The sequence below is a fragment of the Triticum aestivum genome, chromosome 2D, assembly GCF_018294505.1.
Source record: "Triticum aestivum cultivar Chinese Spring chromosome 2D, IWGSC CS RefSeq v2.1, whole genome shotgun sequence".
Lineage (NCBI taxonomy): Eukaryota > Viridiplantae > Streptophyta > Magnoliopsida > Poales > Poaceae > Triticum > Triticum aestivum.
Window position 1 is genome coordinate 500,657,425 of NC_057799.1, and position 23,684 is coordinate 500,681,108.

Sequence of the window (23,684 nt, forward strand, 5' to 3'; positions counted from 1 at the left end):
AACAGAAAAAGGATCATTTGTTGCCATGTTCAATGTCATGAAAATTTAGTTCTAACGGAAGATTGAAAATTCAATGTGACATTAAAACATATGGGGGTGGAAAGTGACCTCATCGCCATCTTTTGTCCGACCAGTCGCGTGATTCTGTTGCGGTAACTCCATGAAGTCATCATCATCATCTTGATGGTCGCCACGAGCCATTGTGCTACGGTAAGAACAAAACACACGTTAGGGTAATATGAAAACACAACCGACGAATACGGAAAGAAATGCATAAAGTAAATGTTCACTGGATATCATCGATGAACAAAAATGAAAACTCCATGGTTGCCCCAAAGTTTAAGCATCTGAAGAGGGCAGTAATTGCCATGTGCTGAACATGCACAAAAAGGCAGAAAAATATTCAAATGGAAAAGCAATTGCAGAAACATGGCAACTGGACGTGTATGTGTTTCTGAAGGAAGCAGTTGCTAGCTAGCAGAATCTACTTGCCATGTTGGCTCCAATGAAAGTGGCAAATGAGGCAGAGCATAGGAACACCCACCCCTAGGATTGTCCAACATGAAATGTGGCAACTAACACATTGGCTTCATAAAATGTACAGATCACATCTACTAGGTTCAAAGTTGCCATGTTAACACAAGGCACTTCAAAAAAGGGCAGACAACTTCCACTGCACAACATAAAATGTGGCAACTCACACCCTGGCCTCATATAAAAATGAGTTGCCATGTAATACATTCAAATATGTTCAACTATCACAAGTCAGCATGGCAAGCGCAAATTGAGTCTATTGCACAGTCAATTTGCCATTATCCTGCATATGACATGGCAACAGGCATAGTGTATTCATGAAATTAGTTGCCACTTAGAAGCATAGACGTGGGTAAACAAATGCAATGAAAATTGCCATGAATGCCATGATCACACACTTAAGTATGCAACTACCTAGAGGTAGAAATCATACACAAAAATTACTCCCTGAATTGGATCTCACAAACTGACATTATCCTACAACTGACATGGCAACTGACACGGTTGATTCAGAAAATTAGTTGCCATCAGCGATGGTAGTTGTTAAAAATGCCATGACTGCCATTATCCTACAGTTTGAAATGCACATAACTAGATCTAGGGTTCAATCGCAACTATCATACCCTGAATTCAACAACAAAAAACGCCCTACACTGATGGCCATAGCATTTCGAGGCAAAATCAGAACTAACATCTAGAAAATCCCTGCACAAACACAGGCAAAATACAGATGCGGTTGCGGACCGGGCGAGCCACACCGGCATGACTGCCACCGTGGCGGCAACGAAACTGCGCAATGCCACCCTAAATGGCAAGCACGCGACTCCACCGCCGACGGGGACGCCGGAGCACCGCGAATCGGCCGGAATCTCGAGGAAACTCGAGGGAAAATTGACCATAGAGTGAGGGGGGCAGAAATCGCAGGCAGGAATGTGAGCATGGAGGGAGCCTTACCTTCAATATGCGGCTGCTCCGGCGACGACGCTCCTGTCCGGCGAACCCCACCAACGGCCGCGAATGCGGTCGACTCTTCCGCCGCCGCCGCCGCCCTCTCCTCTCGGTTTCTCCTCAATTGAATGCAACTGGTGTGGATGGTGGGTTGGGGAGTAATGAATGGGAGGGGAGTAATGAACCGCGAGGGGAGTGCGAGTGGCAAGTCGTGGGAGACGTCAACCGCAGTCGAGCGTGGCGTGCGGGCGCGACGGCAGTTCCACCGCATGCCCCGACTCGCAACCGCTGACCTCGGAGGAAAAACTGGTGTGCGGACGAACTACCTACACGCCACACACGGGACTTGTCCTACGTGGCACACCAAATCCACCTTTTTGTCTCAAGATTCGAGCAAAAGACAGTGAACGACGATCCAGACGTGTGGGCGAGTTGGGGAACGCCCACACGTGTGGGCGTTAGTGTTTCCGGAAAAAAAAAAGGTTACAAATTTTTTAGTTCGTCATTAGCAGGGCAAAAGCCCCCCGGTTCCACTGAAAATGAAACCAGAGTATATGGCTTTTCTTTTGAGAGAAAAAGAGGATAAGACGAGGATTACATATTTGCTAGTTTTATTTTTTGTGAATCCATTTTTTATTATTAGTTGCTGGGCCTAGAGGCTTTGCCCGGCAACTCCTCTCCTTGCTTTTTTTTTAGCAATCTCCCCTTGCTTTTTCTTCCTTTTTTTGAGACTATCCTTGCTTTTTTCCCTGTTCTTTTTTTTGAGACAGTGTTGACGTGGTTTGCGGGCCCTGGGCCTTTCGTTCTCTCTTTTTTTACCTGGCGGCCCTGAGCCACTCGTCAAAAAATAAACTTGGCCCATTGGCGTCAATGTTGTACCAGTTTCGGGAATGATTTGATCAGGTTTTTCTTACTGCCTTCTTGTTTTCCATTTCCTTTTTGTTTTCTCAAACGATTTTCCTTTGTTTTTTGTTTTTCTTTTCCCTGTTTTTCCTTCTTTAAAGAAAGTTTCCACATTTTAAAATTATTCATTGTTTTCCAAAATGTTCAGCAAAGTGTTAAATACATGTTTACATTTTTTTAAATATTTCTTACACTAAGTTTATCTTTTTCATAAATTTCAAAAAATAATAATTCACATAGGTTTAAAACTATTCTCACATTTTTTAAAATGTTCACAAAGTTAAAATATTGTACAAAAATACTTCCTTTGTATTATAATATAACGGTGTCAAAAAACGTCTTACATTACGTCCCAAAGATAGTACTATTTATTGTATGTTTATGAAAACAAACAAGAAAAAAGTAAAATCGATACGAACAAACAAAACCCATAGGCATGAAAGAACCATTGGTAACACAAATTGAACCACCCTCGCTCTTTGTGTTTGCTCGGTAGCTTGATGCACGCACAGAGACAAGTAGGAGCTCCCCACCCGCTCTCCCCCCTTTTTTGCTAGTGCGCCATGGGTTGTGATGCGCGATGGGTCGCAGGAAGGAGGAGCTTCCCTCGGCCATTGTTTCTTCTTCTTCTTCTTCTTCTTCTTCTTCTTCTTCTATGTTGCAGTGATGAGCTGTAGCGGGATTGTCCATAGGGAGGGGGGCCTCCCCTGGTCATTTTATTCTTCGGCGTAGGGCGTCCGGAGGTCGTCTTGGATGCCATTTCTCCTTTTTTTGTCGACGGAGGAGTTTGCTCGGGTATTTGTTAAAGATTACCGAGGAGCCTCCCGACGTCATTTCTTATACTTTTTGGCTGATCACTGGGGAAGCCCCCCCCCCCACACACACACACACACAAACCGCTTTTGTTCTTTTTGGACCCCCCCCCCTCCCGGACCAATTTTCTTCTTCTTTTTGGCAGATCACAAACTGGACCGCCCTCGCTCTGTGTGTTTGCTCGATAGCTTGATGCACAGAGAAAAGTAGGAGCTCCCCACCCGCTCCCCTTTTTTTGCTAGTGGGTTGTGGGTTGTGATGCACAATGGGTCGCACGGAGGAGGATCTTCCCTCGGTCACTATTGTCGCAGTGATGAGGCATGTAGCGGGATTGTCCATAGGGAGGGGGCTCCCCTGGTCATTTTCTTATTTGGCGTAGGGCGTCTGGAGGTCGTGTCAGATGCCATTTCTCCTTTTTTTTGTCGACATGGGAGTTTGCTCGAGTATTTGTTGGGGTTTACCGAGGAGGGGCCTCCCAACCACATTTCTTGTTCTTTTTGGCTGCTCATTGGGGAACCCCCCCTAAACCGCTTCTATTCTTTTTGGAGGATTGCCAAAGGAACCCCACCCCCCCCCCCCCGACCAAGTTTCTTCTTCTTTTTCGTAGATCACAAACTGCACCGCCCTCGCTCTCTCTGTTTGCTCGATAACTTGATGCACAGAGACAATTAGGACCTCCCCACCCGCTCCCTCCTTTTCGCTAGTGGGTCATGGATTGTGATGCACGATGGGTCGCCAGGAGGAGGAGCTTCCCTCGGCCACTGTTTCTTCTCTGTTGCAGTGATGAGCTTGTAGCGGGATTGTCCATAGGGAGGGGGCTCCCCTAGTCATTTTCTTCTTTGGCGTAGGGCGTCTCGGATGCCATTTCTCCTTTTATTTTTCGTGGGGGGAGTTTGCTCGGGTATTTGTTGGGGATTACTGAGGAGGAGGAGCCTCCCAACCACATTTTAGCCCTCCCAAACTGCTATTTTTCTTTTTGGAGGATTGCCAAAGGAGCCCCCCCCCCCCCTCATCGACCAATTTTCCTCTTCTTTTTGGCAGATCACGTGGGTGTGGGGTGGGAAGCTCTCACAACCACTTTTGGTGCTCCATCAGGTGTGTCGTGGTTGTGAAGTTACTTTCCGCTATTCTTTTCTTCTTCGTACACACACTTAAGTTGTTTCGTTCATTGTGATCCGTCAAGGAAGGAGTGTTCTTGACCATCGTTTTTTCTTTGCCATGCGCGCTAGACCGTTTTTTATCGTGATCTGCCAAGGAAGGAGCCCTCTCAGTCGCTATATTCTTTTTTTTGTGGAGTTGTATCCGACGAGGGTGGGGGCAGCGAGGCAAATGCCCTTGCTTTCACTCTCTTTTTTGTAAACGGAGGCAAAATATTTGCTTCGTCGGTTAATTAAGAAGAAGAGAATTGCCTGGTTATTTTTTGGAAAGCCGGATGAAAACCGATACAAACAACTCGGAAGACGGGCTACTCACGAAGCACGAAACACCGTGACCACACAGGCAACCTGTCACATGCTCCTAGTACACAACAATCATTCCCGCAAAAAAAGTACACAACAATCGTACCTCACCACACTTGCACAACACAACAGAACCCTAACAAGAACACCAATAACGATGACTTAGACAATCGAAGGCACATCGACAACACAAGAAACTGAGTATCATCCATCATGAAACCGCATACGCCTCCCCATTGGCGCACACACTGGCCACATCAATATCCTCAACCACATGCACCTCCGACCCAAAGGACTCAGAAGACGCCTCTGGATGCTCACATGACAGACATGAATCATCTCCCTCACACGAGGTCACTAATGAGTCCACCTTCACGTGCTTCACTGACAAAATCGAAGCAGAGTTCAGACATAGCTCCCTAATCTCGGACATGATTTGCAGCTCCGGAGCCACGAGCATGGCGATGGGCTCGTCCTGAGTGGTAGATAACATAGGGGGCAAGGCAGACATCGACGGCGAAATGTCCCCAACACGGAGGGAGAAACAACCATATAAGAGCATCTACAACCTGACTTGCCAAATCCGACCCCTCGAACGCCCGCGACACGCCTGGGCGCGTCCGCGGACGGTGACCGGTCACCCCTCAATAAACGCATTCCACGTCCGGATACCTCAAATTAGAAACCTCAAATCCATGTTATTACATGCGACGTGAAACCTAATCTATGCGGAGCTCGTCCGGTTCCGCTCCCCGCTCGCCCGCCCCGCCCTAGCCATGTCTGGCGGCCGGCTGCGCTCCTTGGAGTGTTGGGCCGGTCGCCGGCACAGTAGGGTAGGGCATGGGACACGAGCTGGCTCACAGGACTCAAGGCACCGCCGTCTCCCATGCCCTACTCTTCCTCGTCGGAGACCGGAACCCGAACGGTGCCAGTGGACGTCAAATGGATGATGGATCCGTCCGGGGACGAGCCGCCGACGTCCACCACGATGCGGTTGCGGCGCCCGGACTGATGCGCCATACGGGGAGCCGGAGAATGCGACTCCGCCTCGTCGACGTCCGCCGCCACGAGCGCTGCCGCCGCCTCCCGCGCCCAGTGCCATGCACGCGGGCACGCCGTGCCATGGCCTCGTCGGACGAGGCCCATGGTACGCCCCGATGCTCGGCGCGCCACCAGAGTGGTTGCGCGTCCGCCAGCGCGTTCGGACGCTAGATGAACCGCACGGCCTCCGGCGAGGCAGCTATGGCCGGCCTAGCGCCGGATCCATGCCCCATCCGAGCGTAGCCATCCACGGGCCTCCTCCCAGGCACGGCGGAGCGCAAGCCGGACGGCCATCTCCTCCTTGGGGCGGCGCGGGGTGAGCTCGGGGTCGACAGATATGGAGGTGAAGGATTCGGATCGGCTTCCCGCCATGCCGGAGAAGGCCGGAAGGAGCCGGAGACGAGCTTGGGTGGCAGAGAGGGAGTGGAGGGGAGGGGAGTGAAGTGGCTAGGGTTTGGTCCGGCAAGCGGATGGGGAGGAATTTATGTGGAGTTGGGTGGACCAGCATGGGCCGAGTCCGATGTGGCGGACGCGCCCAGGCGCCCCTATATCCGTCTGATATTTAGGCTGGATATGGGGATGCCGATCAGCCCGGGTGTTTGAGGGCCGTTGGCCGTCTGGGTCAAAAAATCATGACCGGGTGGTTTGCCCGGACGTATGAGGCGGGTTTAAAGGTCCGGTTGTAGATGCTCTAACTTTGCATCCGTGTTCTCCTCGGAGCAAACACCAATTCCATAACTTTGCTTTCACTCTGTTCTCGCGTTTATTGCTAGTCTCTCGCATATTTTGTCCACTGCTGAGCGATGACATGCTTATGTACATTTTCCACGAAAACGAGTACACAGAACCTGCATGCCTGGTTAAATTAAATTACCTCCACATTATTAACCGATGTGTCAATGTGTACGGCGGTCATTTGGTCTGGGTGCTGGTCTTGGAGACTTGCGTGCAACTTGACCAAAGAAGAGCTAGTAGCTAGAGTGGATGCTGCTGCCTAACCGTATGTAAACACCTTGTTTTCTTCACGACATGACCACAAAAACCCGTTCCAACTGACGCACGAACGCACGACGAATCGCAGATACAATGTATCATGTGCGTGTCAGCGTGGACTTACTATATAGCATGTGTACGCTAGTGGAGTGTTACATTCTGATGGATCAGCGGAGACAAAACGATCAGTGTCACAACACCTAGTAACTCCACACACGTGGCCTGAACTGACGGCGAAACGAAGGGACAAGGAACGAACGTACGAGAGATCGAACCGGTTAGAGAATAGTGTTGCAGGCGAGGTGTAATGGATGTACGTACGTATCATCGTTAATATGATAATGCTCTATGTGACGATACGTACGTACCCAATATTATGCCAGGAAATTCCGACTGCAGACGATGCATGCAAGCATGTTGTGACGATAAGAGAGAAATATATATATGTATGTGCCACTGGCAAATGGACGTTAACTCGAGGTCAGGTGCAATGGACTCACGTGCGGCTTGACCGCCATTTGCATTATCATAATTCTTGGTCGCACTCACCTAGCTAACTGGATTCTCGATCACATGCGGCCAGTGGAGCGCAGGACTGCTGCTCGGTGGTGGTTATGCTCTGTTTCTTGGTCTCTTTGCATAACTGTTTCTGGATTCGGTGCCTATTTGCTCTGCTCGCCTACTTTATGATGATGATAATGATGTTTTGTTGAGCATATTTGTGTTGATGTGGTATTAATTTGTAGGTTGAGATGGTATATTGGTTGTCGCTGAAACAGATATATCTAGATGTATTTCGGTGCTAGTTACAACTGTTTGAGCGATAGCTAAATTGGATCGGAGGGAGTACTAACTGAGACACAAATTCAAGCCAAATTAAAGTTAAAAGCGGTCCACAAGTTCATGACATTTGCTGGCACTTGCGGTGAACGTCAAGAAGAAGACAGTACAACGGCCTGAGCTGAGCATCTTAGCGTCTCCGAGTGATGCTGGAAAATCCATCGTACTAGTAATATTAACTGGGTTGTAGCTGAGGTAGTAGCCTATTTCATTACGATCAAGTGGAAGTAGCTGAGCGGGTGTTAGTACGCATCAACACTCCACTGCAATCCACTGGTGATCTATAATTCTTTTTTTTTGGGTGAAAAGGTGATCTATAATTCATTTAGCAGCTACTCCCTCTGTCTCAAAATATAATAACGTTTTCCATACTAGTGTAGTATGAAAAACATTCTTATATTTTGAGACGGAGGGAGTAGCTAGTAGGTGGTGTGAGGTGAGTGCGAGGATGAATTATGATACTGCAAATGGTGGTCAAGGCTAACCGCACGTGGGTCAATATGCAGGTCCATTGCACCTGACCTCCACACTCACTCTCATTTTGTCTTCTTCTTTTTATATTGCGGGGTCACTCTTAATTAATTTGTAAGTGGCACTTAGAGTATGCCAGTATTATCATCCACGTAGCTGTTACCATGCATCGTCTGCCAGTGACATCTGGAAGTTTCCAAGCAAGCATAATACGTACCGTCGTTAGGCTGGCAATGCATTGCACCTCGCCTGCAGCGCTATTCCTTAACCGGTTCCATACCATCTCTCCTACGTACGTTCTTTCGTCCGTTCCTTCGTCGATCTAGCTTCCCATCATTTAACCATCGCTTGTTTGTTAATTTGCTAGGTAGATGTGTATTATATGTGTCAACTCACACCTTGTCTTCCATCGAGGTCGATTAGAATTTTACACTCCCCTGAGACACACACATGGTGCATTGTATCTGCGATTTGTCATGCGTGCGTCAACTGGAACTGGGCTGTCACGTCCAGAAAGAAAAGGGTGAAATTCATATACGGTTAGGCAGCATGCAGTCCAGATTTCGTCAAGTTCCAGGCAAGTCTGCAAGACAGGCATCCCAGACCAGAAGACAGCACACGTGTCACGTGACATATTGACACGTCCCTTAGTACTGTGAAGGTAATTTATCTTTTAATTTTGAAAATACATGTTATTTACTACTCCCTCCGTTCCATATTACTCGTCGCTGATTTAGTATACTACCCTAAAAAGCATGACAAAAATTATGAGACGGAGGAAATACTAGTAATTATTCTCACGGAAAATACCTAGAGTGCACCCAGATTTTCCACTCCTCCTGTGGCTAAAGATGTTTGTGTGAGTGTGTGGTGTGCGGCGTGTGTGGTGTCGTCACAACATGCATATGCGTGATGTGACGGGGCAGTCGCATCTCAGTTATTCCATTCCTTTACTCTAGACCCTTTATGTATTCCTGTCCATTGAGCTCTATTTCTATTTCCATTTCGTAATCAAGTTTCGTGTCTCGAATTAGCGCACGAGCGGATTGAATCTGGTCCGGAGTCCCCGAGGCATGCCGGAAGAATGGCTAGTGCTAGGTTGACGTATGAATGCATGGATGGATCAATCAAACCTGGATCCACCAGTGCAGTTAACTAATGGCTGCAGTAGCAGATAGTTCAATTTGTTTAAGAGCGTGACATGCTTATATTCGTACTAGTGTAGTATTCAGATTATGCATGATACGTACCCGGAGTGCCTAACCGGGCAGCATGCAGAGCACCTCACCACTTGGATTTAATTTGGACATCAACTTACTCGGGAAGGAACCTCGGAACTTTCCTTATCCGTTTTCAGACATGACAAGCGTCTACTTCATCTTGACTTTTCCCATTCCATCCAGGACATCAACTTCTTGCATATACACTTCATCTTGACTTTTCCCATTCCATTCAGGTCATTCAGCACATCCACTTCTTGCATATATAGTACTCCCTCTGTTTCTTGTTAGATGCATCATGAATTTAATTTTCTTACCATATAGATTTAGTATTATAGATGTTGATATTTTTTTCTACAAAGTTTGAATTTGTCCAAATCTTATATGCAGACTAAAAAAAGAAGGGAATACTTCCTCTGCCTATAGTGATCTAAACGTTTTTATATTTCTTTACATCACTAGAGACAGAGGGAGTACTACATAAAAAGACACAATATGAGGTCAGTCATGACCAATTTCCCTTTTGACCAAAAATAGAGTAGAGAACTGGTAGTTCATCAAAGGCACTGTAGGAGAGACCGAAAGCATCCGATCAAACTGATGATACCTACTGCAAGTTTGGTGTACTTGCAGAAAGACACTATCTGAAGAGCGTCAAGTTTGAAACTTTGACTTGCATATCCGTGTTTGACTCAGCAAGCATGCATGATGGAAGTGGCCAGGGCATATATGCCGTTGCTAGTTGTACCTAATCTTGCATCTGATCGCACATTGTAGCACATGCAATTCGGGTTAACGCACGCACACATTCAGTTACTCCAAGCCTCGATGGTATTATCAGTTTTTTTTTTTCCTTTTCTTGGGAAAACACTAGGAGGCGCTTCACAAAGAACATTATGCTCCCCGCGTTTTAATTTTTGTGGGCTGGGGATACAACCACCCTCTTAGCCATTCGACAATCCAATTTTTTAAAGACGAATTTCACTCTGTTTTGGTATTTTGGGAAGCTCCACCTACTTTTTACAGCATCAATGTGTACAGAGGAGGATCGATGGATGCAATACGGAGTCAAGTATTGAAATGAAATGACAAAATTGAGCAATACAAAGGGGTAATCTGTGTTGACGTGCCTGGATTGAAATACACTAGAATAATCTTTTTAAAATCAAATATGTCTTGTACTAGATAAAAAAAGAACATTATTTATTTATGGTTGCAAAAACTTTTTTCTGCTTAAGTGTGTTCTCATGGGCGGTACTGAAGGAAATATGCCCTAGAGGCAATAATAAAGTATTATATATTTTCTTATATCATGATAAATGTTTATTATTCATGCTAGAATTGTATTAACCGGAAACATAATACATGTGTGAATACATAGACAAACAGAGTGTCACTAGTATGCCTCTGCTTGACTAGCTCGTTAATCAAAGATGGTTATGTTTCCTAGCCATAGACATGAGTTGTCATTTGATTAACGGGATCACCTCATTAGGAGAATGACGTGATTGACATGACCCATTACGTTAGCTTAGCACCCGATCGTTTAGTATGTTGCTATTGCTTTCTTCATGACTTATACATGTTCCTATGACTATGAGATTATGCAACTCCCGTTTACCGGAGGAACACTTTGTGTGCTACCAAACGTCACAACGTAACTGGGTGATTATAAAGGTGCTCTACAGGTGTCTCCAAAGGTACTTGTTGGGTTGGCGTATTTCGAGATTAGGATTTGTCACTCCGATTGTCGGAGAGGTATCTCTGGGCCCACTCGGTAATGCACATCACTATAAGCCTTGCAAGCATTGTGACTAATGAGTTAGTTGCGGGATGATGTATTACGGAACGAGTAAAGAGACTTGCCGGTAACGAGATTGAACTAGGTATCGAGATACCGACGATCGAATCTCGGGCAAGTAACATACCGATGACAAAGGGAACAACGTATGTTGTTATGCGGTCTGACCGATAAAGATCTTCGTAGAATATGTGGGAGCCAATATGGGCATCCAGGTCCCGCTATTGGTTATTGACCGGAGAGGTGTCTCGGTCATGTCTACATAGTTCTCGAACCCAAAGGGTCCGCACGCTTAAAGTTACGATGACAGTTTTATTATGAGTTTATATGTTTTGATGTACCGAAGGTTGTTCGGAGTCCCGGATGTGATCACGGACATGACGAGGAGTCTCGAAATGGTCGAGACGTAAAGATTGATATATTGGACGACTATATTCGGACACCGGAAGTGTTCCGGAGAAGTTTCGGATTAAACCGGAGTGCCGGAGGGTTACCGGAACCCCCCGGGGAAGTATTGGGCCTTAGTGGGCCTTGAGGGGAGAGAGAGGGCAGCAGCCAGGAGGTGGTGCGCCCCCTCCCAGGAGGAGTCCTAGTTGGACTAGGAGAGGGGGGCGCAGCCCCCTTTCCCTCTCCCTCTCCCTCTCTTTCCTTCCCCCCTTCTTTTCCTAGTAGGACTAGGAAAGGGGAGTCCTACTCCTACTAGGAGGAGGACTCCCCCCCTCTCCTTGGCGCGCCCATAGGCAGCCGGCCTCCCCCTTGCTCCTTTATATACGGGGGCAGGGGGCACCTCTAAACACACTTGATATACGATATTTTAGCCGTGTGCGGTGCCCCCCTCCACCAGATTACACCTCGATAATACCGTCGCGGAGCTTAGGCGAAGCCCTGCGTCGGTGGAACATCATCATCGTCACCACGCCGTCGTGCTGACGAAACTCTCCCTCAACACTCGGCTGGATCGGAGTTCGAGGGACGTCATCGAGCTGAACGTGTGTAGAACTTCGGAGGTGCCGTGCGTTCGGTACTTGATCGGTCGGATCGTGAAGACGTACGACTACATCAACCGCGTTGTGATAACGCTTCCGCTGTCGGTCTACGAGGGTACGTGGACAACACTCTCCCCTCTCGTTGCTATGCATCACCATGATCTTGCGTGTGCGTAGGAATTTTTTTGAAATTACTACGTTCCCCAACAGTGGCATCCGAGCCTGGTTTTATGCGTTGATGCTATGCACGAGTAGAACACAAGTGAGTTGTGGGCGATATAAGTCATACTGCTTACCAGCATGTCATACTTTGGTTCAGCGGTATTGTGAGATGAAGCGGCCCGGACCGACATTACGCGTACGCTTACGCGAGACTGGTTTCACCGTTCGGAGCACTCGTTGCTTAAAGGTGACTGGCGGGTGTCTGTCTCTCTCACTTTAGTTGAACCGAGTGTGGCTACGCCCGGTCCTTGCGAAGGTTAAAACAGCACCAACTTGACAAACTATCGTTGTGGTTTTGATGCGTAGGTAAGAACGGTTCTTGCTAAGCCCGTAGCAGCCACGTAAAATATGCAACAACAAAGTAGAGGACGTCTAACTTGTTTTTGCAGGGCATGTTGTGATGTGATATGGTCAAGACATGATGTGATATAATGTGTTGTATGAGATGATCATGTTTTGTAACCGAGTTATCGGCAACTGGCAGGAGCCATATGGTTGTCGCTTTATTGTATGAGATGCAATCGCCATGTAATAGTTTTACTTTATCACTAAGCGGTAGCGATAGTCGTAAAAGCAATAAGTTGGCGAGACGACAACGATACTACGATGGAGATCAAGGTGTCGAGCCGGTGACGATGGTGATCATGATGGTGCTTCGGAGATGGAGATCACAAGCACGGTGCTTCGGAGATGGAGATCACAAGCACAAGATGATGATGGCCATATCATATCACTTATATTGATTGCATGTGATGTTAATCCTTTATGCATCTTATCTTGCTTTGATTGACGGTAGCATTATAAGATGATCTCTCACTAAAATTTCAAGATAAAAGTGTTCTCCCTGAGTATGCACCGTTGCAAAAGTTCTTCGTGCTGAGACACCACGTGTTAATCGGGTGTGATAGGCTCTACGTTCAAATACAACGGGTGCAAAACAGTTGCACACGCGGAATACTCAGGTTAAACTTGACGAGCCTAGCATATGTACAGATATGGCCTCGGAACACAGAGACCGAAAGGTCGAGCGTGAATCATATAGTAGATATGATCAACATAGTGATGTTCACCATTGAAACTACTCCATCTCACGTGTTAATCGGACATGGTTTAGTTGCTTTGGATCACGTAATCACTTAGATGATTAGAGAGATGTCTATCTAAGTGGGAGTTCTTAAGTAATATGATTAATTGAACTTAAATTTATCATGAACTTAGTACCTGATAGTATCTTGCTTGTCTATGTTAATTGTAGATATATGGCCCGTGCTGTTGTGCCGTTGAATTTTAATGCGTTCCTTGAGAAAGCTAAGTTGAAAGATGATGGTAGCAATTACACGGACTGGGTCCGTAACTTGAGGATTATCCTCATTGCTGCACAGAAGAATTACGTCCTGGAAGCACCGCTAGGTGCCAGGCCTCCTGCAAGAGCTACGCCAGAAGTTATGAACGTCTGGCAAAGCAAAGCTGATGACTACTCAATAGTTCAGTGTGCCATGCTTTACGGCTTAGAACCGGGACTTCAACGACGTTTTGAACGTCATGGAGCATATGAGATGTTCCAGGAGTTGAAGTTAATATTTCAAGCAAATGCCCGGATTGAGAGATATGAAGTCTCCAATAAGTTCTATAGCTGCAAGATGGAAGAGAATAGTTCTGTCAGTGAGCATATACTCAGAATGTCTGGGTATAATAATCACTTGATTCAACTGGGAGTTCAACTTCCGGATGATTGCGTCATTGACAGAATACTTCAATCACTGCCACCAAGCTACAAGAGCTTCGTGATGAACTATAACATGCAAGGGATGGATAAGACGATTCCCGAGCTCTTCGCAATGCTAAAGGCAGCGGAGGTAGAAATCAAAAAGGAGCATCAAGTGTTGATGGTCAGTAAAACCACTAGTTTCAAGAAAAAGGGCAAAGGGAAGAAGAAAGGGAACTTCAAGAAGAACAGCAAGCAAGTTGCTGTTCAGGAGAAGAAATCCAAGTCTGGACCTAAGCCTGAAACTGAGTGCTTCTACTGTAAGCAGACTGGCCACTGGAAGCGGAACTGCCCCAAGTATTTGGCGGATAAGAAGGATGGCAAGGTTAACAAAGGTATATGTGATATACATGTTATTGATGTGTACCTTACTAATACTCGCAGTAGCACCTGGGTATTTGATACTGGTTCTGTTGCTAATATTTGCAACTCGAAACAGGGGCTACGGATTAAGCGAAATTTGGCTAAGGACGAGGTGACGATGCGCGTGGGAAATGGTTCCAAAGTCGATGTGATCGCCGTCGGCACGCTACCTCTACATCTACCTTCGGGATTAGTTTTAGACCTAAATAATTGTTATTTGGTGCCAGCGTTGAGCATGAACATTATATCTGGATCTTGTTTAATGCGAGACGGTTATTCATTTAAATCAGAGAATAATGGTTGTTCTATTTATATGAATAATATCTTTTATGGTCATGCACCCTTGAAGAGTGGTCTATTTTTAATGAATCTCGATAGTAGTGATACACATATTCATAATGTTGAAGCCAAAAGATGCAGAGTTAATAATGACAGTGCAACTTATTTGTGGCACTGCCGTTTGGGTCATATCGGTGTAAAGCGCATGAAGAAACTCCATACTGATGGAATTTTGGAATCACTTGATTTTGAATCACTTGGTACTTGCGAACCGTGCCTTATGGGCAAGATGACCAAAACACCGTTCTCCGGAACTATGGAGAGAGCAACAGATTTGTTGGAAATCATACATACAGATGTATGTGGTCCGATGAATATTGAAGCTCGTGGCGGATATCGTTATTTTCTCACCTTCACAGATGATTTGAGCAGATATGGGTATATCTACTTAATGAAACATAAGTCTGAAACATTTGAAAAGTTCAAAGAATTTCAGAGTGAAGTTGAAAATCATCGTAACAAGAAAATAAAATTCCTACGATCTGATCGTGGAGGAGAATATTTGAGTTACGAGTTTGGTCTACATTTGAAACAATGCGGAATAGTTTCGCAACTCACGCCACCCGGAACACCACAGCGTAATGGTGTGTCTGAACGTCGTAATCGTACTTTATTAGATATGGTGCGAACTATGATGTCTCTTACTGATTTACCGCTATCGTTTTGGGGTTATGCTTTAGAGACAGCTGCATTCACTCTAAATAGGACACCATCGAAATCCGTTGAGACGACGCCTTTTGAACTATGGTTTGGCAAGAAACCAAAGTTGTCGTATCTTAAAGTTTGGGGTTGCGATGCTTATGTGAAGAAACTTCAACCTGATAAGCTCGAGCCTAAATCGGAGAAATGTGTCTTCATAGGATACCCAAAGGAGACCGTTGGGTACACCTTCTATCACAGATCCGAAGGCAAGATATTTGTTGCTAGAAATGGATCCTTTCTAGAGAAGGAGTTTCTCTCGAAAGATGTGAGTGGGAGGAAAGTAGAACTTGATGAGGTAACTGTACCTGCTCCCTTATTGGAAAGTAGATCATCGCAGAGATCAGTTTCTGCGACACCTACACCAAGTAGTGAGGAAGTTAATGATAATGATCATGAAACTTCAGATCAAGTTATTACTGAACTTCGTAGGTCAACTAGATCAAGATCCGCACCAGAGTGGTACGGTAATCCTGTTCTGGAGGTCATGTTACTAGACCATGGCGAACCTACGAACTATGAAGAAGCGATGGTGAGCCCAGATTCCGCAAAATGGCTTGAAGCCATGAAATCCGAGATGGGATCCATGTATGAGAACAAAGTATGGACTTTGGTTGACTTGCCCGATGGTCGGCAAGCCATTGAAAATAAATGGATCTTCAAGAAGAAGACTGACGCTGATGGTAATGTTACTGTCTATAAAGCTCGACTTGTTGCGAAAGGTTTTCGACAAGTTCAAGGAATTGACTACGATGAGACCTTCTCACCCGTAGCGATGCTTAAGTCTGTCCGAATCATGTTAGCAATTGCCGCATTTTATGATTATGAAATTTGGCAAATGGATGTCAAAACTGCGTTCCTGAATGGATTTCTGGAAGAAGAGTTGTATATGATGCAACCGGAAGGTTTTGTCGATCCAAAGGGAGCTAACAAAGTGTGCAAGCTCCAGCGATCCATTTATGGACTGGTGCAAGCCTCTCGGAGTTGGAATAAACGCTTTGATAGTGTGATCAAAGCATTTGGTTTTATACAGACTTTTGGAGAAGCCTGTATTTACAAGAAAGTGAGTGGGAGCTCGATAGCATTTCTGATATTATATGTGGATGACATATTACTGATTGGAAATGATATAGAATTTCTGGATAGCATAAAGGGATACTTGAATAAGAGTTTTTCAATGAAAGACCTCGGTGAAGCTGCATATATATTAGGCATTAAGATCTATAGAGATAGATCAAGACGCTTAATTGGACTTTCACAAAGCACATACCTTGACAAAGTTTTGAAGAAGTTCAAAATGGATCAAGCAAAGAAAGGGTTCTTGCCTGTACTACAAGGTGTGAGATTGAGTAAGACTCAATGCCCGACCACTGCAGAAGATAGAGAGAAAATGAAAGATGTTCCCTATGCTTCAGCCATAGGCTCTATCATGTATGCAATGCTGTGTACCAGACCTGATGTGTCCCTAGCTATAAGTTTAGCAGGGAGGTACCAAAGTAATCCAGGAGTGGATCACTGGACAGCGGTCAAGAACATCCTGAAATACCTGAAAAGGACTAAGGATATGTTTCTCGTATATGGAGGTGACAAAGAGCTCATCGTAAGGGGTTACGTTGATGCAAGCTTTGACACTGATCCGGACGATTCGAAATCGCAAACCGGATACGTATTTACATTGAACGGTGGAGCTGTCAGTTGGTGCAGTTCCAAGCAAAGTGTCGTGGCGGGATCTACGTGTGAAGCGGAATACATAGCTGCTTCGGAAGCAGCGAATGAAGGAGTCTGGATGAAGGAGTTCATATCCGATCTAGGTGTCATACCTAGTACATCGGGACCAATGAAAATCTTTTGTGATAATACTGGTGCAATTGCCTTAGCAAAGGAATCCAGATTTCACAAGAGAACCAAGCACATCAGAAGACGCTTCAATTCCATCCGGGATTTAGTCCAGGTGGGAGACATAGAAATTTGCAAGATACATACGGATCTGAATGTAGCAGATCCGTTGACTAAGCCTCTTCCACGAGCAAAACATGATCAGCACCAAGACTCCATGGGTGTAAGAATCATTACTATGTAATCTAGATTATTGACTCTAGTGCAAGTGGGAGACTGAAGGAAATATGCCCTAGAGGCAATAATAAAGTATTATATATTTCCTTATATCATGATAAATGTTTATTATTCATGCTAGAATTGTATTAACCGGAAACATAATACATGTGTGAATACATAGACAAACAGAGTGTCACTAGTATGCCTCTGCTTGACTAGCTCGTTAATCAAAGATGGTTATGTTTCCTAGCCATAGACATGAGTTGTCATTTGATTAACGGGATCACCTCATTAGGAGAATGACGTGATTGACATGACCCATTACGTTAGCTTAGCACCCGATCGTTTAGTATGTTGCTATTGCTTTCTTCATGACTTATACATGTTCCTATGACTATGAGATTATGCAACTCCCGTTTACCGGAGGAACACTTTGTGTGCTACCAAACGTCACAACGTAACTGGGTGATTATAAAGGTGCTCTACAGGTGTCTCCAAAGGTACTTGTTGGGTTGGCGTATTTCGAGATTAGGATTTGTCACTCCGATTGTCGGAGAGGTATCTCTGGGCCCACTCGGTAATGCACATCACTATAAGCCTTGCAAGCATTGTGACTAATGAGTTAGTTGCGGGATGATGTATTACGGAACGAGTAAAGAGACTTGCCGGTAACGAGATTGAACTAGGTATCGAGATACCGACGATCGAATCTCGGGCAAGTAACATACCGATGACAAAGGGAACAACGTATGTTGTTATGCGGTCTGACCGATAAAGATCTTCGTAGAATATGTGGGAGCCAATATGGGCATCCAGGTCCCGCTATTGGTTATTGACCGGAGAGGTGTCTCGGTCATGTCTACATAGTTCTCGAACCCAAAGGGTCCGCACGCTTAAAGTTACGATGACAGTTTTATTATGAGTTTATATGTTTTGATGTACCGAAGGTTGTTCGGAGTCCCGGATGTGATCACGGACATGACGAGGAGTCTCGAAATGGTCGAGACGTAAAGATTGATATATTGGACGACTATATTCGGACACCGGAAGTGTTCCGGAGAAGTTTCGGATTAAACCGGAGTGCCGGAGGGTTACCGGAACCCCCCGGGGAAGTATTGGGCCTTAGTGGGCCTTGAGGGGAGAGAGAGGGCAGCAGCCAGGAGGTGGTGCGCCCCCTCCCAGGAGGAGTCCTAGTTGGACTAGGAGAGGGGGGCGCAGCCCCCTTTCCCTCTCCCTCTCCCTCTCTTTCCTTCCCCCCTTCTTTTCCTAGTAGGACTAGGAAAGGGGAGTCCTACTCCTACTAGGAGGAGGACTCCCCCCCTCTCCTTGGCGCGCCCATAGGCAGCCGGCCTCCCCCTTGCTCCTTTATATACGGGGGCAGGGGGCACCTCTAAACACACTTGATATACGATATTTTAGCCGTGTGCGGTGCCCCCCTCCACCAGATTACACCTCGATAATACCGTCGCGGAGCTTAGGCGAAGCCCTGCGTCGGTGGAACATCATCATCGTCACCACGCCGTCGTGCTGACAAAACTCTCCCTCAACACTCGGCTGGATCGGAGTTCGAGGGACGTCATCAAGCTGAACGTGTGTAGAACTTCGGAGGTGCCGTGCGTTCGGTACTTGATCGGTCGGATCGTGAAGACGTACGACTACATCAACCGCGTTGTGATAACGCTTCCGCTGTCGGTCTACGAGGGTACGTGGACAACACTCTCCCCTCTCTTTGCTATGCATCACCATGATCTTGCGTGTGCGTAGGAAATTTTTTGAAATTACTACGTTCCCCAACAGGTACTATTATGATTCTCATATGTTTTTCTTTTATATTATCTCTCTTTTACAGTATACCGACCGATGACCTTTTTCTTTGAATTGTTTGGATTGCTTACCACATGATGATAAAATGGGTATCCTTACTTTCCTGTAAAAAAACAAGTATGAGTTTCGTTGGCGACAACTACAGTCCACTTTTGATACGTTGTTCTAAGTTATTAATTTAAGTATTAGTGAATTGTTCTACTCCTCCTCACTTGATGCTTTGGTTCAATGCAACGTAGGGACTAAGCAATTTAATGATTTATTGTGAAATATTCAAAAAAATATTTTCAATTATGTAACCTTTACCGAAGCTCAAACAACATAGAACATCATGTTGGAATTATGTTGCTTTTAAAAGTTTACATTGAAACATTTTGTTGACTGGAATCCGATCAAATGTAGGCAAATCAAATAGATGTGAAATTCACATTCATCTATTGAGTAGTTATGTTTATGCCTATTTAGTATCTTGAAATATCTCTCTAAAGGGGGCTCTGCAATGCTAATAGTCTAATAAATAGTGTACTAGAGATGTTGTAGATTACATTTGTCTAACTTAGTTAGAACCAAGATAAATTTTGAAAGTGTATCAATTGTAAAAAGGTGATTTGTCATGGAACCCATCTTCCCTGTCACTTACTAGTTGGCATATCCAAAAAAAACTGATCAAAAATAGAAATGCCATTTCTTCAATATTAATGACTAGGTCAATTTTTATGGAAATTAATCCTCGTAACAGCTGTGTCTAAACAAAACTATCAACTATGTTTCAATGAGCAATATCCCTTCATTCTTCGGGAAATTAAGGGTACCATCTAGATATTATAGATGGATAACACCTCGAGAATAAAAACCTCAAGCAGCCCAGAAATAAGATTGTGTGTAATAGCTTTAACGTGTATTCTGATAAAAACATCTACAACAAGATTAAACAAGAAAGATGATAAAGGATACCGTGATGCATCCACTTGGGCCTCTTTTTTTCTTGGAAAAGGCCTATGGCCATATATTAAGTACCATATGTCGCTACAAATAAGCTTCCTTTGATTTACAGAAATTTTGTAGGAATTCTATAGGAAAAAAATCATTTGAGCCCATTGATTTGTAGAAATGGATTCTTTTTCATGTTTAGGATTGATTCCTATCTTTCACATCTCAAAGAAAATAATTTACTTAGATCTGATGAAAAAAATTCAGATCCTACGAACCAAATGACATGTCTCTATCTATATGAATTGAAATGTGTGACATCTTATTTGCTATAACTTTCTATTTCTATAATATTTCTTTCCTATGAACCAAAAAAGAGCTTACTAGTTTCAAAAAGTGATCATTGTAGTCATTAACTTGAATGCCCATACAACATCACTAATAGTTGTTTATTATGTATTATATACACGTGACTACATGCCCGCACATCGATCACCAACATGTTTGGATTTTACCTGGCAACGTCAACACCAAAACTTAACGGGAATTGAGCCTAGCTCAGATGGTCAGCTTCCTTGTAATGAAACTAGCCCACCAGGTTCAAGTCCTAGACTTGACACAGGTGCTCGCACTTTTCTGGCGTGGTAACTTCGCCAATCTCAAGACGATGTGCTGGTTCAGTCTCTGGAAAATGTTATAATGGTAGAGTATGTGAGCATGCGTTTATAGGGATGCCTATATATACGTATGTATCAGGGCTCTTTTACAGTACCCTTAAATTAATATAAGCCGTCTATTTCTGGCAATCCAATGGCCAGTATGATCCGATACTCCATCTTTTGTTCCACGGAGTACTGACTCGAAGAGTCACGGAGTACCTTGATCTAAGGGGCAAAACAGTAATCGCACCAATCATTTTATGGTTATTTCTCTTGGTGGTATTTTGATATTCCCACCGTAACCTCTGGTTCGTACTGCTCTCGTTTCCGTCCGTGAACGCCGCCGCCACTGCGATCTGCTCCGCCTGCCGCTGCCACCATGCTTGTGTCCTCCACAATCAGATCGGACGTTGGCACGTTCTAATCTCTGAACATAATGGACGGATTTGTGAAGCCCAGTAATGCATCCTGGACCTGGAGGAATGCAGCGGATGGATAGACAGGTCTTAGGCTTTTCACTAGAGGATGCACCAGCGGAGAATCAATGGAGACATCCTAGGTGCAGATTGCCACGGGCGACGACAACAATTCTGATGGAGTGAAGAGAAATCTTGAATCTGGCTGGCGGCGGCGAAGCCTTTTTTTTTTGACGGCCTCACCGCTGAATGTAGGATCGATCGACAGCCTTTTTCTTCCAAACTGAACGATCGGCCTCTATTATGGAAATCCCAAAATACCATTCATAAAATGTCTAAGTTACCCTTCATCATGGACGGCCAGATATGTTTGGTACTCCGGTTAATGCCATGGGAGTACCAGGGTACCGTAAAAAAGCTCATGTATGAACGCCTGCATCTGTACTATGTTAAAAAACACACCAAAACTGCATTATATTCCCTTTTCATATCAGGAGAGAGCCCACACTGGTCCAGAGAAGTACAAGCTTGGCGCCAATGTCATGTCATGAGCGTCTCTTAAGATGATGTGAAGGAACCATCAGTTCTGACTGAATTCAAACCCAAATATTGACGCTTCAAAACGTACACAACCGACGATTTCCACAACCATTCCTCAATGCTAAAGAACCTAATGCTCGAAGATAGCTATCTAGTCCAGCTGAACTCTGGAACGAACGAGACCGGACGACCAACAACAACAGGCAAGAAAGAAAAACACAAACAGTGATCAATCCATCGTCTTCTAGCCATCGCCATTTTTCTGGATGCAGATTTCAGAATCAGATGGAGTGATGACTCGAGCACCATGAACTGGAGGCCGAGGTCGTCATGTCGTCGGAGGCGCCGAGCAGCTCCTCGAGGTATTCTGCGCCGAGGTCCTCAAGCTCCATCACGCCCTCCGGCCGGCCCGTCCGTACGGCCCTGCAAGTCTTTCGTGTTGTAGACGCCCGCCTATGCATGGAGTGGCGCCGCTTCAGCGCCAGCACGGGTGACAACCCGTCGGCGCGGCCGCACACGTCGTCCCCTGCGCCCTCGAGCGAGCGCCGGACATGGTCGGCGGGGAAATTGAGCACGGCGGCGCCGCCCCGCATGGCGAAGGCGGCCTGGTCGTACGCGAGCGCCGCCTCCTCCGGGCTGTCGAACGTGCCCAGCCACACCCGGACGCCGTCGCGCGTCGAGTCCCGGATCTCCGCCGCGAACTTGCCCCACGGCCGCTTCCGCACCCCGCGGAACGCGCGCCCACTGCCGCCGACGGCCACCTTGACCTCCTCCTCTTCGCTGGCCTCTCGCTTCACGGCCGTTGCCGCCGTCGTGGTGGGAATGGGCGCTGACGCGGTGTGCATGGCCTCCTGCTGGTGCTGGGAGAGCATGTCGAGCAGGAGCATCTCGTCGGCGTCGCTGGCGTCGAACGGGAGCAGAGGCGGCGGCGTGGCCGGGGCGTGGTGGTGCCATGGCGCAGTGTCGGCGGAGCCGGTGGAGGAGCCTGGCGAGTGGAGGGATGCTGCTGCTCTGTGGTGGTTCTGCGTGGTCATGGCGCGGCGCGCCAAGAAGTTGATGACGCCGGTGGTGAGCCGGGGCGACGTGGAATAAGAGGAAGCTGTGCTGCTTGGATCAGACATAGATGTCGAGTTGGAAGTTCTGGAAGTGCGCCTCCATGGGTTTTATACTGGTACCGGTGGCGGCTGGCTTCCTCGTTCGTTGAGAATGAATGAAGCAGGGGAGGGCAGAGCTGGAATTATAGGAAAATGCTCTGTTTCCTGGTTTCCTTCCCTAACAGACAATTGTGATAGCGATATATCCTATTGTATTTATGATGATACGAATAATTTGTGGAAAATGATTAGAATCATCTGGCCGACTCTATGCTCCACGTCCGCAGCGTCGAGAGCCAACCATGTATCAGTCTAGTGCCACGCACCGCAATTCAAGATTTTGCAACATCGTTCATGTTTCCGAAATACGGTGCAGTTAATGTCTTTTGCAGCATAAACTCTGTTATTAAAAAAAACTGTAACACAAGCTCTGTTGCAAAAAAAAACTGCTACATAATCTCTGTTGCAAAAAAATAAATCTACAACATAACCTTTGTTACAAATATTTTCTGCACATGACCTCTGTTGCAAAAAAATTCTGCAACATAACGTATGTTGCAAAAGTGAAGAACGACTCGGGCACTCGGCGCTAGATTTGTGTATATTTGCATATTAAACATCCAAGATTAATACTATAATAGCATGGAATGACAAAAAATTATAGATACGTTGAAGACGTGTCAAGCATCCCAAGCTTAATTCCTGCTCGTTCTCGAGTAGGCAAATGATAAAAACAAATTTTTTAATGTGGAATGCTATATAACATGT

At 45.7% G+C, this 23,684-nt stretch overlaps 1 protein-coding gene across 1 annotated transcript; it reads right to left on the reverse strand.

Moving 5' to 3' along the window:
• Window positions 1-21,885: 21,885 nt before the first annotated feature.
• LOC123049705 (ethylene-response factor C3) lies at window positions 21,886-22,943 on the reverse strand. Its single transcript, XM_044472590.1, has one exon. It carries the CDS (start codon window positions 22,941-22,943, stop codon window positions 22,104-22,106), a length of 840 nt encoding a protein of 279 aa, XP_044328525.1. The 3' UTR covers window positions 21,886-22,103.
• Window positions 22,944-23,684: the final 741 nt, after the last annotated feature.